General features: G+C 42.0%; 1 protein-coding gene across 3 annotated transcripts in view; it reads right to left on the reverse strand.

Moving 5' to 3' along the window:
• Nucleotides 1-8,454: 8,454 nt before the first annotated feature.
• Nucleotides 8,455-24,328, reverse strand: part of SMARCAD1 (SWI/SNF-related, matrix-associated actin-dependent regulator of chromatin, subfamily a, containing DEAD/H box 1) — a 270,689-nt gene continuing 254,815 nt past the window's right edge. For all 3 annotated transcript variants that reach the window (XM_033958219.1, XM_033958199.1, XM_033958210.1), the window contains exons 22-24: nt 23,359-23,541; nt 19,140-19,249; nt 8,455-8,976 (exon numbers count right to left, since the gene is read on the reverse strand). In XM_033958219.1, coding sequence (XP_033814110.1) covers nt 8,918-8,976; nt 19,140-19,249; nt 23,359-23,541 — 352 coding nt within the window. In that variant the 3' untranslated portion in view covers nt 8,455-8,917. The remainder of the gene's footprint in view (nt 8,977-19,139; nt 19,250-23,358; nt 23,542-24,328) is intronic.

The raw sequence follows: 24,328 nt of genomic DNA on the forward strand, positions 1-24,328 counted from the left end.
TATAGTCTAGGATATTTAGGATTAGAGATTGTACTAGGAGCTGAAATTGTGTTTTTTCGAAGAATTTTCGGACTTGTCTAAGGTTTCTCATAACTGCGAAAGATTTCTGTATTGTTTTGTTAATTTGTGGTTGCATGGTGCAGCCTTTGTCAATAGTCATACCTAGAAGTTTTAGGGTGGTTTGCAAAGGGTAGTTGATTTCTAAGTTGGTTATGGTTGGGATTTTGTTATTTTCTAGGAGGATGAATTTAGTTTTGTCTGGGTTGAGTTTCAGTTTGTGGTCTTCCATCCAAGTCGTAACTGTAGCTAGAGTTCTGTGTAGTGTGTCTGACATTAAGAGCATTGGTTGGTCGAAAGGAATGAGGATGGTGATGTCATCAGCATAGCTATAAGAGGATAGGCCTTGTTTGTTCAGGTAAACGCCAAGAGGTTGAAGAGAGTAGGGGACAACCCCTTGTGGAACGCCGCAGGGGTTGGACCAAGGTTTGGATTTTTCTTTGTCTGATTTTACTTTGTATGTTCTGGATTTTAAGAAACCTTATTATTTATGGAAAACTTGTGCCTTAAGTGTCTGATGGTCGGCACGCACAAGGTGCACTGCCATCAACGGTTATCTTATGTTCTGAACGTTGCCCACCAAACTGCTATAACTTCACGCAAGCGCTTTCCTGCATCTGTATGTGATTGTGAGGTGGAGTGGAGAGGACATTCATATACAGATGCAGGAAAGTGCTTGTGTGAGGTTACAGCAGTGAGATGACCAACATTCCAGAACACGACTGCCGGACACTTAAGGCACAAGTTTTCCATAATCATTCTTTATACCGAGGACCTCAAATAGTACCTGTACCTGGTGGGCCGCATGCGGCCCCTGGGCTGCGAGTTTGAGACCACTGCTTTATAAGCTCTAACATTTCAAGGCTAACTTCGGCTCTCGGAGAGTGAGAACTAGAAGGCCTTGAGTATGCGCAGATGCTCAAGGCCCAGCAAAAGGAAGAATGTCCTGTGCGTTGGTGCTGGTGCCATATGGGGGTAAGCCAATGTGTTTGGGTGTGTGGGGGATGTCAAATCGTGGCAGGGGGGCGACACGAGCGGGGGGATGCCGGATTGTAGGGGGGATGCTGGATTGCGGGGGGATGCCGGATTGCAGGGGGGATGCTGGATTGCGGGGAGAGGGGGATGTGGAGCAGTGCCGGTGGCCTCGGTGGGGGGGGGGGGGTAGGTCAGAACGCATCAAGCGAGTTTCCCTTAGTTCCTTTGGGGAAACTCGCTTCGATATACGAGTACTTTGGTTTACGAGCATGCTTCTGGAACGAATTATGCTCATAAACAGAGGTTCCACTGTATAGTGAATTGGAAAAGAAATGGATTGCTTATTTCCATAGAAACAGCAAGGAAGATCATCAACACCTACTATTTGTGTTTACATTTTTTGGTTTAAGAACCCAGAAAATTCAAATGTCTCGTATATTTGTTATCTATGCTTCTTCAGAGAACGTTAATAAAGTATTTCTAGTGCTAGAAAAAATTATCAGTTTTTAAAAAAGTTTTGGCTATGGTTCTGTCAAAGATGGGGGTGGCTTATGTATGTAGGCCCCTTCCAGTGGCCACCTCCAGCAAAAGACAAGATGTAACGGTAGTAAAGATAGCAATATTAGGTTTAATTCTTAGCAATGCAAAAGGAAGCGAGACTAAACAAAAAACTATACAAAAAAATGAGACTGCCACCGAAAGGTAACTGGAAAGCAATAACCACAAATGCACACAGTCTAAGCAACAACATTCATTATCTGCTGATAATGATGTTAGAGGCACACTTAGTGTTGCTATCACAAAGACATGGTTCAGTGATTCTCATGGATGGGAAGCAAACATACCGGGATATAATCTTTTTATGAAGGATAGAGATGGTCAAAAATGTAGAGTAGTTCTCTATGTAAAGACCAATATCCAAGCCATTGAAATTTAGGGGGCCTGGGGAAAGGAAGAAACGCTATGGAATGCCTTGAAAAGAGAAGATGGAACTTCTATCTACATGGGTGTTGTTTACAGACCTCCGACTCAATCACAGCAAATTGATAAAGATCTGGTTGCAGATGTCTGATAGTTGGGAAAGAAAGAGGAAGTGCTGTTGATGGGTGATTTCAACCTTCCAGATGTGGACTGGAAAGTTCCGTCAGTGGAATTGGAAAGAAGTAGAGATATCATGGATGCCTTTCAAGGGGCTCTGCTCAGACAAATGGTGATGGAACCCATGAGGGAAAAAGTGATACTGGATCTGGTGCTCACAAATGTGAAAAGTGTTTCTAATGTCCAAGTGGGTGTCCACCTAGGTTTGATTTGATATAAAAGCTAAAGTGGAGGGCAGCCACATAAAACTCAGTCATAGATTTCAAACGTGCAGACTTTAGTAAAATTTGGGAATACCTGAAGAAAAGGCTGATAGGATGGGAGGACATAAGAGAAGTGGAAAAAAAGTGGTCTAAGCTGAAAGGAAAAATAAAAATGGCTACCAACTTTTATGTGAGAAAAAGAAAAAGGAAACCGATATGGTTCTTCACATTATTTGCAGAGAAAATAAAATCAAGAGTTAGCATTCCGAAATATAAAAAAAACTCAAGGAGTACAGAAAGGAATACTGGAAGAAAATGAAAGAAGCAAAGAGAGAGATACGTCTGGTGAAAGCACAATCAAAGAGCAAATGGCTAGAAATGTAAAAAAGGGAAACAAAAATTTTTTCAGGTATATTAGTGAAAGGAGCAAGACAACAATTGAGTTGCGAGACTGAAAGAAGCTATGAACCGCTATGTGGAGAGTGATGAGGAAAAAGCATGTGCTAAACAAATACTTCTGCTCTGTGTTAACAGAAGAATATCCTGGAGAAGGACCATAATTGGATGGCAAAATTACACATAAGAATGGAGTGGATACCGCATCAGTTTGTGATCCACCAGGTCAAAAGCAACAGTTAAGTCTAGCAAGAAAACAATGGTAGCATCAAGGCTGATTCTGATTTCAGACTATAGAGGACAAGGAAGTACCAGTACTATGGCCAGAAAGAATAGGACGAAGCACATGTGGTTTTAAAACTGGAGATAAAAAAAACAAATCCCTCTTTATAATAAAGCACCAATCTTTAAAAAGACCCTTACTATGGAAGGCCCCACACTATCTATAAGAGCAGATGAATTCTTGCTTATTTCCAGAAATTGTGGAACTTACCTTGCATAAAGGCTATGGGCCACTGTATAAAGTAGCACTAGTGATGTATTTTTGACCAACCAGAATGGCACAGGATGAAGAGCACTGATTTATAAAACGTATCCTACACTTTCAATGTGAAAGAACAATTATTGTCAAAAAGTAATGATGCAGGGAGTCATTTGATTTTTAGGATGTTCACAATGAATATGCATGATACAGATTTGCAAACAGTGAAAGCAATGCATGCAAATTTCTCATTCATATTCATTGTGGGTATCCTGAAATCCTGCTGAGTGTTTTCCAAAACTGGGCTGAGAATCCTTGCTTTGGTGGAAGCCTTTTTTTGCAGTAATAATAGCCATAAATAATTTGGGATTAAAATCTACCAAACTTTGCAGGGTGGGATGATACCTTTATCACTTATTCTTTTTTGGTGGCTCAAACGCTTTCAAGTTGGTTGGAGGATCATTTTTCAGCTACAGTTTTCAAATCTCGCTGCATATTTTCTCTTGGATTTTGACTGGGAATTCACTTTCTTCTTGCACATCTGATCCATTATTGCTTTTGCTTAGGACCATTGTCCTAAGAGCTGGTTATTTTCCCCCAGTTCCAGGTCTGTGGCACATTGGAACACACTGTCCTCCAGAACCTGTCTGTATTTTGCACCCTTCATCTGTAAGGATTCCTGCAGGACCTTCATAATCCAGTATACTCCTGTGTTTAGGAACATACTAAGTCAAGAGTCTGGTTACAGCATCCCCCTTTCTGTGGGATAGCTACAATGGAACTACTTAACGTAATTTAAGTTAGAGACCCCAAATGTGTGGTGGTGTGGTAATTAGTGTGTATTTCTTCAGAGGTGTTTGTAAAGCCCAGCCCTTATTTTTTCTCTCATTTGAGCACTTCCTTGACCTTTTCAGTTGTGTCAAGTATGAAATAAATGTTTTACCTATCCTTCTGCCTGCTATTTATTTGAAGAGTAGAGTAAAACCTTGGCCCTCAATCCAGGAAAAACAAATCACACTTGGGAGCTAGACTACAGAGGAGGTACAATACTATTCCTCTTTGAAAGAGTCTATGGAAGTAGATCCCACAAAGGAGAGACTGTGTGAGACTCAAAGGAATAGGTTTTCCCCAGATCCCAGGAGGTCTGTTACCTCAAAAGACTTATTATTCAAAAAGGATCACAGATACAGATAGAAGAAGAGTATGAAAGTTCAGGACAGAAAGACTACATAACAACAATTTATTTATATACCGTAGTACCTTAGGAGTTCTATGTGGTTTACAAAAGAAAATTGAAACAAAGACAATAAAAACAAATGACCTAGAAATTACAAAAATTTCTTAAATAGGTTTTAAATAATTTCCCGAACTGCTGGTAAGAGACAGAGCATATAGGAGTCGAAAATAGCTCTTATAAAAACGACCCTTTACCTATGGAAAAACAAACAAATTATAATTATATCTTGGGTGTTGTGAATTAATGAATAAAAAATGATCCACATGCTAATCAGGTGCTAAAACATATAAGACTTTATAGCATACAGTATACAATCAGACTTAAATCTGACTCTGGCCTCGATTCGTAACCAATGTAGTCTTTGGTAATAAGGTGTGACATGATCTGATTTTTTCAGACTATTTTGTATGATGTGGAGACCATGAAGATTTTTTTGATAACCCACTAAGTAAACCATATTACAGTAATCCAAAATATTTAGAATTACTGATTGTACCAACAGTCTAAAAGAAAAAAAAAACATCCAAATATGGTCTAATAGTCTAATTTCCACAACATATCAGAACTTTTCCTTACTAAAGCATCTGCATTTGAATTCATTGTGAGATTTTGATCTAAAATAACCCCTAGAATTCTTATAGTACGATTAATAAAGTACAAAATTCCATTCAAATTTATACTCATCTCTATTTCTTTTTTCTTGCAAAGAATAGAATAAAAGAATTTTGTTTTTTTTCTGTATTGAGTTTTAAGTTAAATTTGATCATCCATAATTCTAAAGTTGTGATTGTGGTGGAAATTAACTGAATAGATTAAGAGCATGATGAATATATTGGAACTGCAATAGAAATATCATCAGCATAACTATAAAATGTCATACCTAACTTAGATAACCTATGTCCCAGAGATGACAAGTAGACATTGGAGGGTAAAGGAGAGAGAGGAGATCCCTGAGGAACACCACAAGAATTAGTCCATTTGTTAGAAAATACATTCCCAAATCAGACCTGGTAGAGATAAAAATGCAGAAAAGCTCTGAAACTATTTAAGGACATTACCATAAATGCCCAAAGCATCTAAACATCTAAGTAATTGACAGCGATCAACAAGATCAAATGCACTGATTAGGTCAAATTGTATCAATGCCTTGACTAAACAGATTATACAAATAATCTAAAAGGGATGCTAAAACAGTCTCTGTACTATAAAGAAGACAAAAGCCTGATTGAGATGAATTTAAAAGAGAGTATTATTCTAAATAATCAAGCAACTGTGAATATACCAATCCCTCCATTATCTTAATGAAAAAATGATATCCTGAAAACCTTACCTGGTTGCAGCCCTTGAGGGCTGAACTCAGACAACCTGACTCATTTTACAAATCAAAACATTTTTTAAATTTTTTTTTTTTTATATTTCTCTAATTGTTCTTTCACAATGAAAATGCAAAATATACTATCATTAAAGGCACACACTGAATTCCACTTACAAAATACAAGTAATGATTACCCCAAAATTACCCCTGAGGGAGAAAAAAACCTCAGGATACTATCCCGTAAACATACGCTATGGGTGAGCCTACTAAAGGGCACTAGGAAATGGGCTTAGTGCTTAACTCAGTATTTTCTTGCATGCTAAGCCCATTTTTTTGTGTGCCCAGGAAACTGGGCATTTTCAGTTATTTCTTTTTTTAGGTTGTTTGCTGTTACCACTAGCATACATAACCTGAAAAATTGATGCTCGAGAACTTATTATCTTCTAAATAGCAGGCAGTAAGGGTTCCCATATTATGGATGCACTAACCAGTTAGCACATCCAAATGTTGATTTCCTAGCTGAATAGTGTTTTGTTTATGACCTTTATCTATATGACACACCCCTTCTAAAAAATATAATACAAAAATATAATACATGCTTAGTATGCACAAAAGGTTTACTTACTGCAAAATGCTTTAGTGCAGTGGCTCCCAACCCTGTCTTGGAGGGCCACCAGACCAGTCAGGTTTTCAGGATAGCCCTAATGAATATGCATGAGAGAGATCTGCATATAATGGAGGTGCCAGGCATGCAAATCTGCTCCATGCATATTCATTAGGGCTATCCTGAAAACCAGACTGGTCTGGTGGCCCTCCAGGACAGGGTTGGGAACCACTGCTTTAGTGCATTCTGCCGTACATAAGAATTGCCGCTGCTGGGTCAGACCAATGGTCCATCCTGCCCAGCAGTCCGCTCACACGGCAGCCCCAAGGTTTTACATGTGCTAGGCACACATTAGTTCTTAAGGCCCTTTAGTAGTCATACTCCATCACAGGTCTAAAAAACCCTACAATAAAAAAACATTTAAAACTAAATTATTAAAAAAATTGTGATCAGTAAAACTTATGACAATCAAGTCAAACTTCTTTTTAACTTAAAAATTCTCAAACTGGTTATCACAAAGGTAAGATTCAAAATCTAACAGGAGCCAGCTTTTTGTAAGTGATGCATCAGGAACACTCAATCATGACAAAATAAAATATTAGGACATGCCTAGGTTAAAATTATCAACCAGAAATGATATGCGTAACCACTAACAGTCAAGTTCAATGATTCATGAGGACAAATGTTCTATGTCATAATGAAAAAAGGCGGCAAGATCATTTGGAGTCATTTCCTAATATTTAATTTTGTTTATGGTGTGCCATGTTTGAGCTTTAGATTCCAGATACCACCTTTGTGGCATCTGTATTCTGAGATTTTTTTTTCCCTCTCCCTAATTAGAAAATAATTTTTTGTGAGGGGGAGTTAGTGGAGTTCTGTCTAAACCTTAATTGTGATTCCACTGCCAGGTATTGAGGCCCAGATTCTGCAAACAGTGCCATTAGCAGTGGCCATCGGAAAAAGTGATGCCATTTCCGTGCCCATCATGTAATGGCACTGTTTTCAGAATCACAGCCATGTCTAAAGTAGGCACCAGAAATGTAGGCCAGGGTTTTACAGGCCTACATTTCTGGTGCCTACTTTACACGAGAATCACATCCATAGAGGCATTGAAGGATGCTTACTTCAACTTCAATATTTAATCTTATTTTCTGATTCAGATCCTTTGTGAAGCATGGGATGAACACAAAGGATCTGAATCAGAAAATAAGATTAAATATTGAACTAGGCCAGTACTGGGCAGACTTGCACAGTCTGCGTCTGTATATGGCCGTTTGGTGGAGGGCTTCAATGGCTGGGAGGGTGTAGATGGGCTGGAGTAAGTCTTAACAGAGATTTTGGCAGTTGGAACCCAAGCACAGTACCAGGTAAAGCTTTGGATTCTTGCCCAGAAATAGCTAAGAAGAAAAAATTTAAAAAATTTAAATTGAATCAGGTTGGGCAGACTGGATGGACCATTCGGGCCTTTATCTGCCGTCATCTACTATGTTACTTCTGGCATACTTTAGACTTAGGCATCCTTAAGCACCTCTATGGATGTGGTTCAACTGTGCTTTTAGTAAGCATCTGCAGATACCTACATTTTTTTCTTTTGCAGGACTGGCATTTTAATTATTTTCTAAGTAAGATACAAGTGAGATTATTTCCTTAAGAGATACAAGTTTGTTAAGAGCTGTAAGCTATATTTTATATTATTTGAGCAAGCTCTATTATTAATTTTTAATTGCAATTGGCATTTATATTCCATTTTATCTAAACTATCTATTTTAAGGTGGATTACAATAGAATCCTCAGTGAAAAGTTTTTTTATGTAACAAAAATATACATGATTAAAAAGCAACAGAATAATATGTACAGTAATATCACAAAACACTAATTAATACATTTTTATAGTCTTAATCCTAACCAATTGTTATAGCTGTAGGTATATAGGGATTTAATTTTTCTTCCATATCTTAGATGTATCAAAAATATGGGTATATACTGTGGCACTTGCTTCCTTTATTTCTAACTCCAATTTTGGATTTCAAATAGGTATAATGCATAAAAATTAAATTGTGCATCATTAGCTTTAAATTATTTAAAAAATTCTGAAACTATTTAACCTTAGTTTTTATTGACTGAACAAATCCAAATATTCTGAAAGAGCAAATAAAGAAAAACAAGCAAAATGGCACACATGGACAATGTCAGATATAAGGCACAGGTAAAAATATACACACCCCACTGAAATAGAACAGTTTTAGATACTTAGGAGGTAGAAGTAATTACAGTACAAAAATAATGACAAATCTAATGGACTAGGTTTTACAAACAACTATCACGAAATTCACGTTTAAAAATGGCTGTAAAATTGATTTTATTCCACAGCTTATATTACAGTGTGCCGTTACAATAGTTGATTTCAAAGCGCCTGGGATTTCATCAGTAGCTATATTATATTAAATAGTCCATTATAAAAGATATAAATGTTCATAAAGGTTTGGTCAGCAATGTAAAAGTCGCTGGGTCCACATATTTCCAATCTGTCTTCATGAGATACAAATGTTCTTTAAAGACCTAATGATGTTTTTAATAAAGTTGCTAGGTCTGTTGAAATGGCCCCTTCTTCTGCAAAAGAAAATCAATCCATTAGCATTACATTCAATAAATCAATATTTTTCAAAATGTTTTTAAGTAAATGAACACTTTGGTACCAATTTGCATCTTCCACTGATGTTTCTATAGTTGCTGCTTCCATTTTTTAAAATGAATGTCTAGGTTTGGATATTCATTCTAAGTACAAGAGATTTGGGTATTGGTCTCCTTTATAGGCACCAGACAAGGCAGCTCTGGATTGAGAAGACAATCAGGGAATCTGCAATCAACTGTGTCATCTGGAAATATGGTATTTAAAAATAGGAAAAATAAGCAGGTGGATGTGAAAGTACTATGTATTTAAAAAAATTATTTTAACAAAATTAAATACCATATATACTCAAATGTAAACTAAACTAAACCTTAGGGTTTGTATACTGCATCATCTCTACATTCGCAAAGCTCGACACGGTTAACAAGGGTTAGGGTAGAAAGGAACTCCAGTGAAGGGAAAAGACAAAATGAAGAGAAAATTTAGGATAGAGTAACCAGAGAGAGGAAGAGTTATATTTTTGAAAATAACCAGGTTTTCAGATGTTTACGGAAGAGTTGGAGGGAGCTCAGATTCCTAAGAGGGGAGGTAAGGTTGTTCCAGAGCTTAGTGATTCTGAAAGGGAGGGAGGAACCCAGTTTTCCTACAAGGGAAACGCCTTTTAGAGAGGGAAAGGAAAGTTTCAGTTTTTGGGTAGATCTGGTGGAATTGGGGTTAGAGGAATTCCAAGAAAGAGGAATAAAAGGGGGGAGGATGCCATGTAGGATCTTGAAAGTAAGGCAGGCACATTTGAAGTGGACTCTGGAGATTATCGGAAGCCAGTGGAGCTTGGACAAAAGTGGGGAGACGTGGTCGAATTTGCTTTTTGCGAAGATAAGCTTAGCAGCGGAATTTTGAATCCGCTGGAGTCTTTGAAAGTTTTTCTTTGTTAGGCTTAGGTAGATAAAGTTGCAATAGTCCAGTCTGGAAAGGATGGTGGATTGGACAAGTACGGCAAAGTGTTTTTGATGGAAACAGGTTCTCACTTTCTTTAGCATGTGAAGGCTGAAAAAACATTTTTTTATTAGGGAGTTGAGGTGATCGTTGAAGGAAAGTGTAGAGTCAATGATGACTCCCAGAATTTTACTTGAGTGTTCAAGATGCAGGGTGGGGCCAGAGGACATTGGGATGGAGGTGGGCAGTTGGTCCAATTTTGGGCCGAGCCAGAGAAGTTTTGTTTTGGATTCGTTCAGTTTCATCTGCACAGTGTGGCCCAAGATTGAAGGTTCGATATACATGAGGATATGTTCGCAGAGAGGTTTGTGAAGTTCCGGTCGGTCTCGAGGAGGACAAAGATGTAATCTGCGTAAGTGTAAAGTGTTTCAAGTGGGGAAAGATGGAGGTGTTTAAGGAAGGACATATAAATGTTGAAAAGGATAGGAGAGAGAGGTGAGCCTTGTGGGACTCCACATATCAGGTTCCAGGGGGAGGAAGAAGTGCTCTTCATGTTGACTGTGTAGGAGTGGGAGCGTAAGAACTTCGAGAACCAGTCAAGGACTGTGGAGTTAATGCCTATCTCGGTGAGTTGGTAAATTAGGATATCATGATGGACGACATCAAAAGCTGCAGAGAGGTCGAATTGAAGAAGGACGGCGAACTTGTTGCGAGAATGGAGATGTTGAACTTTTGAGATTAAGGAGGTCAGAAGGGATTCGGTGCTGAAGTTGGGACGGAAGCCGTATTGATAGGGTAGAAGAATGGTGAATTTTTCAAGGTAGGAAGATAGTTGAGTGGATATGATGGATTCTAGCATCTTGGTAAGGAGAGGAATGTTTGCTATTGGACGGTAGCTGGATGGTGTGGAGGGTTCTAGATCAGTCAATCTGAATATAAGTCAAGACCCCCATTCCCCCCAAAAGGAGGAAAAATGGTTGACTCGAATATAAAACAGGGGCTTAATATTCAAGACCCCTGCCCTGTCAGGATATGAACCCAGTGCCCCCTCCTTCACTCCCTCCCCTACCAGGCTTGCAGCAGCCAGTGGCCTTGAATGGAGCAGGAGGGCAGGAAGATCGCTTCTGCAACGTGCACCAGCTGGCTATCATGACCCGAAAAGTACGTGGGGGAGGTGTGGTTGTCAATTTTGGCAGGCACAGGAGGCAGAAGGGATTTCTCCTGTCCTGTCCACCGCGAGGCCGCCGAGGAGTCGGGGGGGGTGCGCGGGAGTTATGGGATTCGGCTGGGACGGGAGACAGGGGATCCCTCATGTCCCAGTCCATTGCTGGACCACCGAGTCTTGCGGCAGGCCCTCTGTGGAGGCCTGTAATAGGTTCGGGAGGGGGGCGGGTAGGTGATGGCCCGAATATAAGCTGAGACCCCCATTTTTTGGCTCAAAAATCTCAGCTTATATTCAAGTATATACGGTATATATTAACAAGTCAACCTTGTACCAGAAAAATGATGCAGTAAATCTGAAAGGCACAATAAATTTTAGAAAATAATATAAACACAGTATCCACTTCTTAGTAGACCCAAAGCTGAGGGAAGATTCACAAAAGAAAAATTAAATGGAGTTACTCTAGAAAAAAATCAGTAGTAAAGATAACACATGCAAACCATCAAACTCGAAACATCAAAACTCGAAACATCAAAACTATCACTGTCAAAGTTCTGCCTGTTTTGGAGACTATTCTGCTATCCAAGAAAACTTTCAAATATTTGTTCAGGGTCAAAAAAAGCATATCTAGTATCTGAAGATTTTACAACACACTTACATGGGAAATGCAAAATAAAGGCAAAAGCAAGAGACCTAGTTTTTTGGCATAAATCAAGAAATTTCCTATAGTGTAGACATAAGAACTGCCGCTGCTGGGTCAGACCAATGGTCCATCGTGCCCAGCAGTCTGCTCACGCGGTGGCCCCCAGGTCAAAGACCAGTGCTCTAAATGAGTCCAGCCTCACCTGCGTACGTTCCAGTTTAGCAGGAACTTGTCCAACTTTGTCTTGAATCCCTGGAGGGTGTTTTCCCCTATAACAGACTCCGGAAGAGCGTTCCAGTTTTCTACCACTCTCTGGGTGAAGAAGAACTTCCTTACGTTTGTATGGAATCTATCCCCTTTCAACTTTAGAGAGTGCCCTCTTGTTCTCCCTACCTTGGAGAGGGTGAACAATCTGTCTTTATCTGCTAAGTCTATTCCCTTCAGTATTTTGAATGTTTCGATCATGTCCCCTCTCAGTCTCCTCTTTTCGAGGGAGAAGAAGCCCAGTTTCTCCAATCTCTCACTGTACAGCAACTCCTCCAGCCCCTTAACCATTTTAGTCGCTCTTCTCTGTACCCTTTCGAGTAGTACCATGTCCTTCTTCATGTATGGTGCTGGACCAGTGCTGAATGCAGTATTCCAGGTGAGGGTGCACCATGGCCCGGTACAGCAGCATGATAACTTTCTCCGATCTGTTTGTGATCTAATCTAATCTAATCTAAACCTTAAGTTTATATACAGCATCATCTCCATGAGAATGGAGCTCGACACGGTTTACAAGAACTTAAAATAGTGGGTAGAGAAGAAGAAAAAGGATTACATGAACTTATGTGTAGAAGGGGGGAGAGAAAGGGAGGAAGGATAGAGCTACAATTTGCTGACAAGCCAGGTTTTCAGTTGTTTGCGGAATAACTGAAGGGAGCTCAGGTTCCGCAGCGGGGTGGTGAGGTCGTTCCAAAGACCTGTGATTTTGAAGAGAAGGGATTTTCCCAGTTTGCCTGAATAGTTGATGCCGCGTGGAAAGGGGAAGGCTAGTTTAAGCCTTTGGGCAGTTCTGGAGGAGTCGGGACTGGAGGAGTTGAAAGACAGTGGGATAAGAGGAGGCAGGATTCCGTGAATGATCTTGAAAGCCAGGCAGGAACATTTGAAATGGATTCTGGAGATTATTGGGAGCCAATGAAGTTTGGCAAGGAGTGGGGAGGCATGGTCAGACTTGCGTTTTGAGAAGATCAGTTTGGCTGCAGTATTCTGGATTAGCTGGAGTCTTAGAATACTTTTTTTTGATAGATTTAAGTAGATGGCGTTGCAGTAATCTAGTTTGGAGAGGATGATGGATTGGACAAGGATGGCGAAGTGTTGTTGGCTGAAGTAGGATCTAGCTTTCCTCAGCATGTGAAGGCTGAAAAAGCATGATTTTGCCAAGGAGTTGAGGTGGTCATTGAGGGAGAGAGAGGAATTGATAGTGATACCAAGGACCTTGCATGAGAACTCGAGCTGTAGAGTATCGCCTGTGGGTAGTGTGAAAAGTGTGGGCAGGTGTTCGAATTTTGGGCCGAGCCAGAGTAGTTTTGTTTTAGATTCGTTTAGTTTCATCTGTACCGAGAGGGACCAGGCACGGAGTCTCATTATGCAAGCTGTAATGTTTTCGTGGAGGTTGGTGAGGTTCTGGTCAGTCTCAAGGAGGACAAGGATGTCATCTACATAAGTGATCCCCTTCCTTATCATTCCTAGCATTCTGTTCGCCCTTTTCGCCGTCATCGCGCATTGCGCGGACGGCTTCATCGACTTGTCAATCAGAACTCCCAAGTCTCTTTCCTGGGAGGTTTCTCCAAGTATCGCCCCAGACATCCTGTATTCATGCATGAGATTTTTGTTACCGACATGCATCACTTTACACTTATCCACATTGAACCTCATTTGCCATGTCGATGCCCATTTCTCAAGTTTGATTATGTCACTTTGCAGATCTTCGCAATCCCCCTGTGTCTTCACTACTCTGAATAACTTTGTATTGTCCACAAATTTAATCACCTCACTCGTCTAACCAATGCCCAGATCGTTTATAAAGATGTTGAAGAGCACGGGTCCAAGCACCGAGCTCTGTAGCACCCCACTGGTGACGCTCTTCCAATCTGAGTATTGTCCATTTACCCCATTCTCTGTTTCCTATGCTCCAGCCAGTTTTTAATCCACTTAAGTATTTCATCCTCGATCCCATGGCTCGCAATTTTCCGAAGTAGTCGTTCATGTGGAACCTTGTCTGAAAATCCAGATATACATGGCTAAAGTTCTGCCTGTGCAACAATACCAGAACCTTCAACACTACACTAGAATAAGCTGAAACGAATCGAATAATTTTTCCCTGAATCAGGTAGCACTAGTGGACGCATATGTGCTCTCACACAGGGAGCAACTTCCAGGGAGGCCACCATCGAGCCCAGCACCTGCAGGTAATGCCAGGCCATGGCACTCCGCAATGTTAAGATCTCTGAGATCTGCCTCCCGAGCTTCTGTTTAAGTTTGGGAAGAAAAACACAGCCTTGCGCTGTGTCGAAGCGGATTCCCAGATATTCCAGGCACTGAGTCGGCTGTAGTTGACTTTTCCGGAAGTTGACTATCCAGCCAAGTCTCCTGATGAGAGGGGGTTCTGATTAGCACTTGAATGCCCATCCTGCAGAGGTGAGCTGATACCACCACCATCAACTTGGTATAGGTCCATGGAGCCTTAGCCAATCCAAAAGGCTGCGCCACAAGCTGGAAGTGTTGCTGGAGAACATGGAATTGTGGGTATTTTCTGTGATCTGGAAAGATGGGAATGTGAAGATATGCCTCCGTTAAATCCAAGGAGGCTAGGAATTCTCCCGGAGATACTGTTGCATTGACTGAGTGGGTCATCTCCATACTGAAGCTGGGAACTCTTAGTGCCTTGTTTACGGATTTCAGGTCCACTATAAGCCTCCAATCTTCTGTGCCTTTCTTGGGCATTATGAAGTATATGGAGTATCTGCCAGAGACAATTCTTTTTCAGGAACTGGCTCTATACTGTACTCTCTTGGACCCTGGCCTTCTTTTCTGGTAGACCTGCTGGGGAATCGATGAACAGATCTGGAGGGAGGTGAGAAAATTCTATCCTGTGCCCTTTCTGAATAATGTCCAGAACCCAACAAACAGTCTTATGATATATGTTCTTATTCAGTCCAGAAAGCCGACAGCCACCCGCCAATGGAAGTGGGCGAGGCTGTCAACCTGGCGTCATTGTGGATTCTTGATGGCTGAGTTGCTGCGGGAACACGAAGGTTGTTGGTGCCTGTAGTTGTCAAATCTCTGTTTGGACCCCTGTAAGGGCCTCTGGGAAGATGAAAATAGAGGAAAACTGGCGGGATCTCCAAGAAGAACAAAAATTGCCTCTGCTGCTCCCGAAGTGCCTCTGCTGCTCCAGAATGCCGAATCCTAGTGTCCGGGAGGGCTTTGTGATTGTAATCCACCATGCTGGCCATAAGATCATTTAAACCTTTGCCAAAAAAATCTGCCCCTTAAAGGGTAATCTGCTGAGAGTGGCCCTGGAAGCTGGCCCTGGAAGCTGAATCACCCCCCTACTGTCTTATGTTTAAATATATTTATTGAATTGCAAAGTGCAGGTAAACATGTCAAAGTATAACAATTTTCTTTTATATACGCACATTATGATCCCCTCCTCCTCATCCATCCCCCCCCCTTGTCCCATACAAATAAACCAGTCCAGGAGCACTCAAGGCATAAAACAAGCAATGTCACAAATTCAATAACTAACTCTGACCTTGAGAAGTGAGATCCATCTAAATGTGTTCACAAATCAAACAAAAGTGACGGCCAGGACCTGTGTCAAGATCAGCAAATTGCCTACGTTCCAGAGAGGCATGTACTATCATCAACAATCTCCATTGACTATAAGTCGGTGGCTCATTGGACAACCAATTTGTCAAAATGGCCTTCTTGCCTAGCAGCATCACTCTAGCCACAAAAGCAGTCAGTCCTTTAGGCTTAGGAGATGCTATATTATAAAATCCAAAAAGTGCTCTTGGGATTTGTATCCACTGCCTGCCCCATATAGATATAGTATACTGACCCAAATGATTCCAAAACTGAATGATATGGGGGCAGGACCAAAACATATGATCCAGTGTGGTATGAGCCTGAGTACACTTAGGACAGTTATGAACTAGAATAATACCCATCCAGTATGCTCACAAAGGTGGAATATAAAGACGGGGTACCACAGAGTTATGCTTAGAAGATGGATACCCCAGGGAGGGAGGGTTAGTCTTGAGTGGGCAGACTTGTTGGGCCGACGGCCCTTATCTGCTGTCATATTCTATGTTTCTAATGATCTTAAGTTGTAGTTCCCAATGCAGAATATTGGAGGACACCTTCCTCAAATTTTTCAACACTTGCCGCACTTGTTGGGCAGAAAGAGTACAATGAAGACCCTCCGCCCAGGTTGCTGCCAAAATCTCTAAATTAGTGCCAGGTTGACAATCACATAATCACACATGGTGAAATCGAAGAGGAATCAGTTGTTGAGCAGAAAAACTAAACATTTCTGATAAGGCCTCTCGGCAGTCCTCTGTTAAATGACAGGCAGGCAAGGAGTGAATATAGTGGCAGACTTGAAAATATGCAAAAATATCCATCTCTGATAATCCAAATGTGCCTTTTAAGGAAGGAAAGGAGGCAAAATGCACTTCTTCCATATACAATTTGAAGATGTATTGTAATCCTTGGGTTGCCCACCTCTTAAAAGGCAAACTCTGTAGACCAGGCCGGAAATCATAATTGCCCTGAATCGGGAGATATGAAGAAACCACAGGTGACAATTTTAAACAACCGCAAACCCACTGCCACGTCCGCCTTGCAGGGGCAAATATAGGGTATTGTGCCACCGTGGCCACCTACTGTCTTAATCCAGAGACAGAGTAAGCTGAAATTTTGCTCACGACTCTAATGATCTCATACAGAACATTGGCCATCTACACCTTCCATAATCATGTGGGGTCAGAGATCCCACAGCTATGAAGGCCTATGCCACAATGTGGTATGACAGGCTCATACCATGAAGGAGGCAGCTGCTGCCGCTTTAGACACCCAAAGCCTGCGCTTCAAACCACGTCCATCTTACGATTCTGTGTGTCCTTCAGCATCATTCCTCCCTCACTAGAAAGGGAGGTATGCTTAGTCACTTGCGCTACTGTGGAATCCAATTTTGGCTGCAAAAACAGCTGTTGAAAGTTCAGAGCCATAGATTACAGTCTAGATATAGCTTTGGCTACCTTTGGGAAGCCTTCAGTAGACACCCACTGATCAGTGACCAAGGAGATGATATCTGGATGGAAAAAAGGTAGAATGCGTGTTAGTGCTGCTCATAACGGAACACTGAGAGGTGGTGAGTTGCTGGGGATCCAACTTCAACTCACAGAGGGTGTCAGAAATGACATGTGAAACACAAGTGGATTTGAAAAGTTGGTGCACTGAGGGATCATCACCGGGAGCAATAGCTGCCACAGCCTCCTGACTACCAGCCCTCAAAAGGAACCCCAAATTATCCTTGGGATAATAAAGGCATGGAAAGGGACTTCCAATCCTCCCAGATCTGCTCCGACTGGTCACCGACACTTGGAGCTGGCATGTTCTGAGGCAGAGAAGCCTGCTTGGGACGCAAATCCCTTTGTATCAGAACTGGCATACTCACAGACAGCGCAGCACTTTCCAGGCTCATTAAATAGGCTTTTCCAGAGGAGACCGATAAAATTTGAGAATACCCTGGGCAGGAGGCCCCAAGGACTCCTGTAGGACCCCCAACTGGGGTGGTATGCCTCCTTCACCTTCACACATTTTGCCCCCTTGCTGTGTGTGGTCTCTAGATGGGATCTCTTCTCTGAAGACCAGGTTTTTTTTGGATTCTAGTGTCCTGCAGGACTCATGAGAGGCTGAGCCTGAAGCTCCTGCCCTTTCCTCAAATGCCCCGTAGCACATGGAACACAGCTGCTCCTCAGCCGGCAAATCTGCACAAAAAATGCATGAATTAGGGCTAGATTGGCCTGGGGAATCCATTACAGACAATCCCTAGGCAAAACGAGCGGTTCTGAAGCAAAAAAAAAAAAGCACTTGGAAAAAAAAATAAAAAAAAAGATCACTAAAAATCCAAGATGGCCGCCACCACAAAAACTGTGCCAAAAACGGCCTGCAGGAATTTACCAAAAAAAAACAAAAAACAGCCAAAAATGGGTTTTGAAGGTGTGGGAACCTAACTCTAACACCAGAAACCATTGAATCTGCTGATTTTAGACCCCTCGCCCCCGAATTTCCCCATAGGGAATAAAGGGATTAATCACTGTGACTTCTGGTGCCTGTCAGCATGCAGCAGCCTTCCTGCAGGGAAAATATTTCTGCCTCAGAAAATACCAGGAATAAGTCCACTGGTGAAAATCTTCTGGAACCCTGACCAAGGACTCTGACCCCCCAAAGTCTATGTGATACATCAGGGGAAGAAAATTTACAGCCAGCTTCCCGATACCCAGTGGGTTGTTACAGAGGGGCTACACAGTCTGCGCTCAAGCCTCTATGAATCAGTGGGTGAGCAAGCTCCCAGGGGAACAGATCCTGAGCTCCTGATGGGTCACAAAGCAGGCTGGCTCCACAGGTACTCAGATTGGCTTGCAAACAGTAGAATGCCCTCGTGGGTTTGCGTCCTTTCCCCGGCAGAGTAAACCCAAAAAGGGAACCTCCAAGCACCAAAGCCACATAGGAAAAAAGGAACCAACAGCAAAAATACCCAAAAATAATAAAAAGAAAGCAGAGCATATCAGAACACACCTTCTCAGTTTGCTTGCAGAAGGAATAACTGAAGGGGAGCTGTTCTCTACTGCAGAGAGGGAGGAGTTCAGAGTTTTGAGTGACACGTTTCTGCAAAGTTTGTGACTACTGGGAAGCAACAGCTACAGTACAGAATTCTATGTCTTTGCAACAGAAATATCTTTCAGTCCATATATCCTGCTTTGCTATGGTTACCAGATTTTAAAACAGTAAAATCTGGACATGTGGCCCCGCCCTGTTCTGTCCAAGTCATGCCCCGTTCTGCCCTAGCCCCAAACCTCTTCTCCTCGAGCTCAGAGCCGCGTTTGGAAGGCCTCTGAGCACGTGACATGATGTTGCGTGCATGCGTGCGCATGATGCTCTCCAGAGGTGGCCCTGTGCTCAAAGCTTTTCAAAACCTGGACAAAGTGCTGGGTTTTGAAAACAAGTCCAGGTACCTGGACAGTCCTCTAAAAAGAGGACATGTCCAGGTAAATCCAAAAGTCTGGTAACCCTATGCTTTGCCCTTTTCTTTAAGCAGGATCCCAACATTAAATAAAGCTAATTTGTCTGCTTACCTGTGTCTGCTGTGGTCATATCCTGTTCTAGTCTTAATTTCTGCTTGCTGAGTTTGAGCATAGATTCTTCAATGGTACCTTTGCTGATCAATTTTATTACTTGCACTTCTCTAGAAAGCATGGAAAATAAATTTGAATTAAGTACAACTGTACCACAGAACTAAAATAGTTTGATTTGTAATACAACAAAAAGAAGCAGAAAGGAATATATTATTATTAGGGGATCCCATCACTGTAATCTTGTGAAAATAGCACACTATCAAAAACAGAGTTGGAACAAGGGAATGAGGCAACCTGAGCCAACTTTTGCCTTGATACCCCCACATCAGTTTCCATCTAGCCAGTCAGCCTGCCTGCATAATAACCCTGACTCAATGCAAAGGTCTTGAGAGTGAAGGGGGCCGGATTGATCCCCACTTGCCCTTGTGGCTGTCTTTTTCAAAATGGCGCTGCTAGGGAGTTTAAGTTATATAAGAGAATAAAGCTCTTATATGGCCTAGTGGTAGGCAAGACTGCTTGTAAGGGTACAATTTTGAAGGAAGCTCTACACCAGGGGCGGGAAGCCACAGTCCTCGAGAGCCACAACTTAGTCAGGTTTTCAAGATTTCTACAATGAAAATGCATGAGATCTATATGCATACAATGGAAGCAATACATGCAAAACAATCTCATGCATATCAATTGTGGAAATTTTGAACATTCAATTGGGTTGAGGTCCTCAAGGGCTCTAGTTGCCAACTCCTGCTCTAGAACATCAATAGACTTACTGGGAAAACTAAATCAAGTCAGATTACTAAATGTCCCTACATATAATTCCCATGCTAACAGAATACATGGTCTCAGTCATACACTTAAGACAAATAGATACAGAGTACAGAATAAGTGATCAGAAATTAAAAATAGAAATATGCACACAAAAATTAAACAACCTCCAAGAAGCCATGAGCTTTTCGCGCTCCCGCCTGGCCCCGTGCCAGAACTGACGGCAGCCATTCAGGGAGTGGCACGGGACCAGGCAGGAGCGCGAAAAGCTTGTGCCTGCCTTGTGCACTGCTCTGCCGCAACAGATGAAGACTCTGAGGTAGCTGTCCAGCGAGGGAGGGCAGGAGCGCGGAGAGATCCTGATGATTCAGCGCTGAACCCCCAGAATTAAAAAAAAAAAGATATGGGGGGAGAGGCCTGCCTGCCCTGGCCTACCACTAGACCACCAGAGGGGGGACAGGGTACACCATTTGGTTCAGAATTTTTTTGTTCTTAATTTTTCCTCCTCTAAAGATAGGTGCGTCTTATAGAGCAAAAAATACAGTAATTTTTTTCTCTATTTACCAAGATTTCACTCATCCTCACCAACCACACTTTTATCTGCCCTCTCTTTACCATACCTAACCACAGTTTTTTTTATCTTTTTCCCTCATTTTAAGAACCATTCCCTCTCTCTCTCTACTTCCTCAGCCTTTCAGTAGCATCCTCCTTGCCGGTGTACAGCATCTACCTCTCCTCTAGTTTGCATCTTCCCTCATTTGCTCTCTCCCCTCTGTCTCTAGCATCTGAACTCTCTCTCTCCTTCTGTGTTTGTCCAACATCTACCCTTCATCTCCCTTTGCCCTGAGTCCAGCATCTCACCTGTATCTCAATTCCCACCTCCTGTGTCCAGCACTTGAACTTTCTCTAGCCCTCCCAATGTTCAGAATATTGTACCCATTTTCCTAAGCCCCTATGACCATCATTTCATCTCTATCTCTTTTATCCCATTTCCATGTTGGTGCAGGCAAGGGAGACCGGACTGCTAGTCAGGTCCCTCCAATCTAGCACATGCGCTGGTCCGAGTGGTCTATGTAGTAGTGAAGGGTTATACAAAAAAGGTTTTAATGTTTTACAGGAACAGTTCACCAAAATATAGATCCACAAAAAGGGTTTACTTTCAGATCAACATTTTACCACAGTCATAGTGCAAAAATACTTCTCACAAACTTCAAAACTCACTGTGCTCCAAAACAAACAGGCAATTAGTGAGCTTTTTAACAAAATACTCAAATAGAAGCATTCAATAGTTCAGTTCATTTTAGTAAAACTTCTCAAGCAAAGGAAAATATGGCCCCCGAAGCCCCTTGATCGGGCCAAGACCAATGTCATGCCCTCAGGTCTGTTGGCTTTAGAAAAAGAGTTCTGAACTTTCTTCTTTTCACATCTCTCAACAAATAATGCAAGTAATACTCTGGATTATACTAGCACTGAACTCCACTAAATCTGGTTTAGTGTGGAGGAAATGAACCACCCAATTGATTGGCTCTTTACAATCCCTCCCTGCTCCCTTCCAGATGTTACTACTGCTATCATCAGCCCCAGGGCTGGAATTCAAATTCAAACGTTTGTCTGTCTTACTATTTTCACAGTCCTTGGGATACAAAGAGATTCAATAAATCACAGTTCATTGCACTGGCTCCACAATTCCCTTCAAAGCATATCACATTACATGAGCTTCTTTTCAAAGTATCCAAAGCCTCTCCTAGCTTGCTTATAGTTCTGAGGACTTGAACACAGAACACAATCAGCACTTCAGGCAGCCTGTTTTACCCAGCAGTTTGGAGATTTACCCCTTTCTCAAGCAATCACTCCCAGGCCATTTCATCTGTCTCTGGAATCTCTGAGCAGTATTCTACACAGTCCATGGGTTCAGTATTGTCAACTATCTTGATATTCTCCTCAGACCCAGCAGATGGCTACTCTTCAAAGAAGTTTAAATCATGATACCCAGGCAGTGTGAACTCACCTAGCTTCTTTCGTGAATACATCTAGGAGCTAGAACAGGCTGACTTCCTAGGCTCTTTTCTAGTTTGTGCTTTGTATGGCTTGCCCCTTCTGACTGAGCCCTAAGTATTTTAACTGCCCTCCTAGGTGTGTATTGACTCTTGATTGGTGGGGATATTTTGGAACGTGAAACCTGAGCAGAAACTATTTGTTGTTTGCTGCAATGTGCTCCTGTCTTTATGTCCCTTTCTTTAGAGTTCCCTAAAGTGGTTTGGGCTTTTGGACCCTTCCCCAGCACTTCAGAGAGGGTAAATAGGCCCTTGTATTTGAGGACTTTTTGTTCAGTGGCTGCTGTGCCCTACCTGGGGCAAATTCATGGGCTCTAGGCTGTTTCCTCTGGGTTTTGGCACAGGGATAGGGACTTCGTTTCTATGAGTGCTTTGCATTGGGTCCTGGGATGCCCTCAGAATTTTCCCTCTCCTGTGTCAATCTCCCCATCTATCTATGTGTCCCATTTTTTTTGCCCCTGTGTTCAACATCTCTCTATAGTATAACCCCTCATGTCTAGCATTTCCCCTCAATCTTCATATGTCCCCACTCTGTCCTATATCTTCCTTCCATCTTCCTATATTGCCCTATGTCCATAAATTCCTATCTTCCACCTCCCATGTGTCCACTATCTGCATTCTCTTTCCATCTCTCTCTATGTCCCTTTCTGTGTCTAACATCTTCCATCTGTCTGCTTAGTTGTTTCCAACTTCTCCTTTCACAATCCCAGCATCCTCCTTCCCTACTCTCTGTCCAACATCTCTCCTCGCCCTGTCCCTCCTCACTCCTTACATTGCGCTGAATGTCTATTTCTCTTCCACTCCTCTATACCTGGGTTGCATATCTTCCTCCTCCTGCCCATGGTCCTAGCAGCTCTCTGGTCTACTCTTAAAACCTGTGTTTCCCCTCCTGAGCAACAGCAGTGGAGGGGTTTCACATAACATTACCCTTAATGGCCTCCAGTCTCTTCCTTCTATTGTGCCCATGTGGAAACAAGAGATTTATGTCAAAAGGGTCAAAGCATGGCAGAATGAAGACTTTAGGACTGACGCAGACAGCATTATGTGAAACCCTACTGCTGCTGGGGCACAGGGAAACACATTTAAAGGTATATTGGGGGAGGGATGGCCTGAGAGAGGAGGGGTTCCTGGATCTGGGGATGAAGAGAAATGAGATATGCTGGAGGGGTGTGAGGTTCTGCCACTAGTCAGAGGAGCAGGGAGTTAGCAGCTGCATTGCCAGCTCGGTCAGGCAGGCTTTTGGCACTCTAAGTCAATGCTTATCTGTTCCATGCCTTGAGCAGGCCCTGATCAAGAATCTACAATATTAACTCCAGTGCCAACATTCATATTTCTAATCACTTGTAGAAAATATGGTAGCAGTATTCCGAGTTTAATTTATTCAAAAATAATAAGACTCTTACTTGGTCTGCCCTACTCGGTGGCATCGATCCTCAGCTTGCTTATCATTGTATGGATTGCAGTCAATGTCATGAAGAATAACCACATTTGCTGAAGTAAGATTAATGCCAAGTCCACCCGCTTTGGTTGATAGAAGAAATATAAAAATATTCATATCTGTATTGAACTCATCTATTAGGTGTATCCTGCACAAACAGAATATGAATACTAGTCATTTATTTATTTATTCAGTTTTCTATACCGTTCTCCCAAGGGAGCTCAGAACGGTTTACATGAATTTATTCAGGTACTCAAAGCATTTTCCCTGTCTGGCATGGTGTGCTCACAATCTACCTAATGTACCTGGGGCAATGGGGTATTAAGTGACTTTTACAACTAATAAATTATGCCCTATTGGAAACCATAGGAGGGACCTACCTAGACACTACCAGGTCTACCCACTGCACTCATACAAAGACCCACTCATTCACTTCACACACAAAAAAACAAGAAAAAAAGAAAGAAAAAAAAAGGTAGAGAAAAAGCCTCAGTTCATCTTCATATGGCAAAAAACTCCACTTATAAACAACCATTAAGCAAGATCCAAAGTGTATCAGCTCACTAAGCAGTGAGAAATACTATGGTAGCCCTCATAGGAACCACCTCAAAAAAACTCTAGCACTCCAAATTACAAAACTTCCCAAAAAAAATATGAGTAAAGCAAGCAGCACATGAGTCTCAAACACAGTCATTGGTAAGCAGGAAAAAACAAACAAACACTTAGCTGCAGACGGTGTCCAGGCTGTCTTCCATGCATCCAAAAAGTGCAAGACTGCCTGGCCGCGCAGCCACTCTTTCCCGACGGGGAAACCTGCGTTTTGCTGAGCTGCATCAGGGGAATGATTCCAGCCTACTCCACCAGCAACTGTAGAGACTCTCCAAGTGCTCCAACTGCTCACATCCACACACATGGAAGCTGAAGCGTGGGATTCT

The sequence above is a fragment of the Geotrypetes seraphini genome, chromosome 1, assembly GCF_902459505.1.
Source record: "Geotrypetes seraphini chromosome 1, aGeoSer1.1, whole genome shotgun sequence".
In the NCBI taxonomy this organism is placed as follows: Eukaryota; Metazoa; Chordata; class Amphibia; order Gymnophiona; family Dermophiidae; genus Geotrypetes; species Geotrypetes seraphini.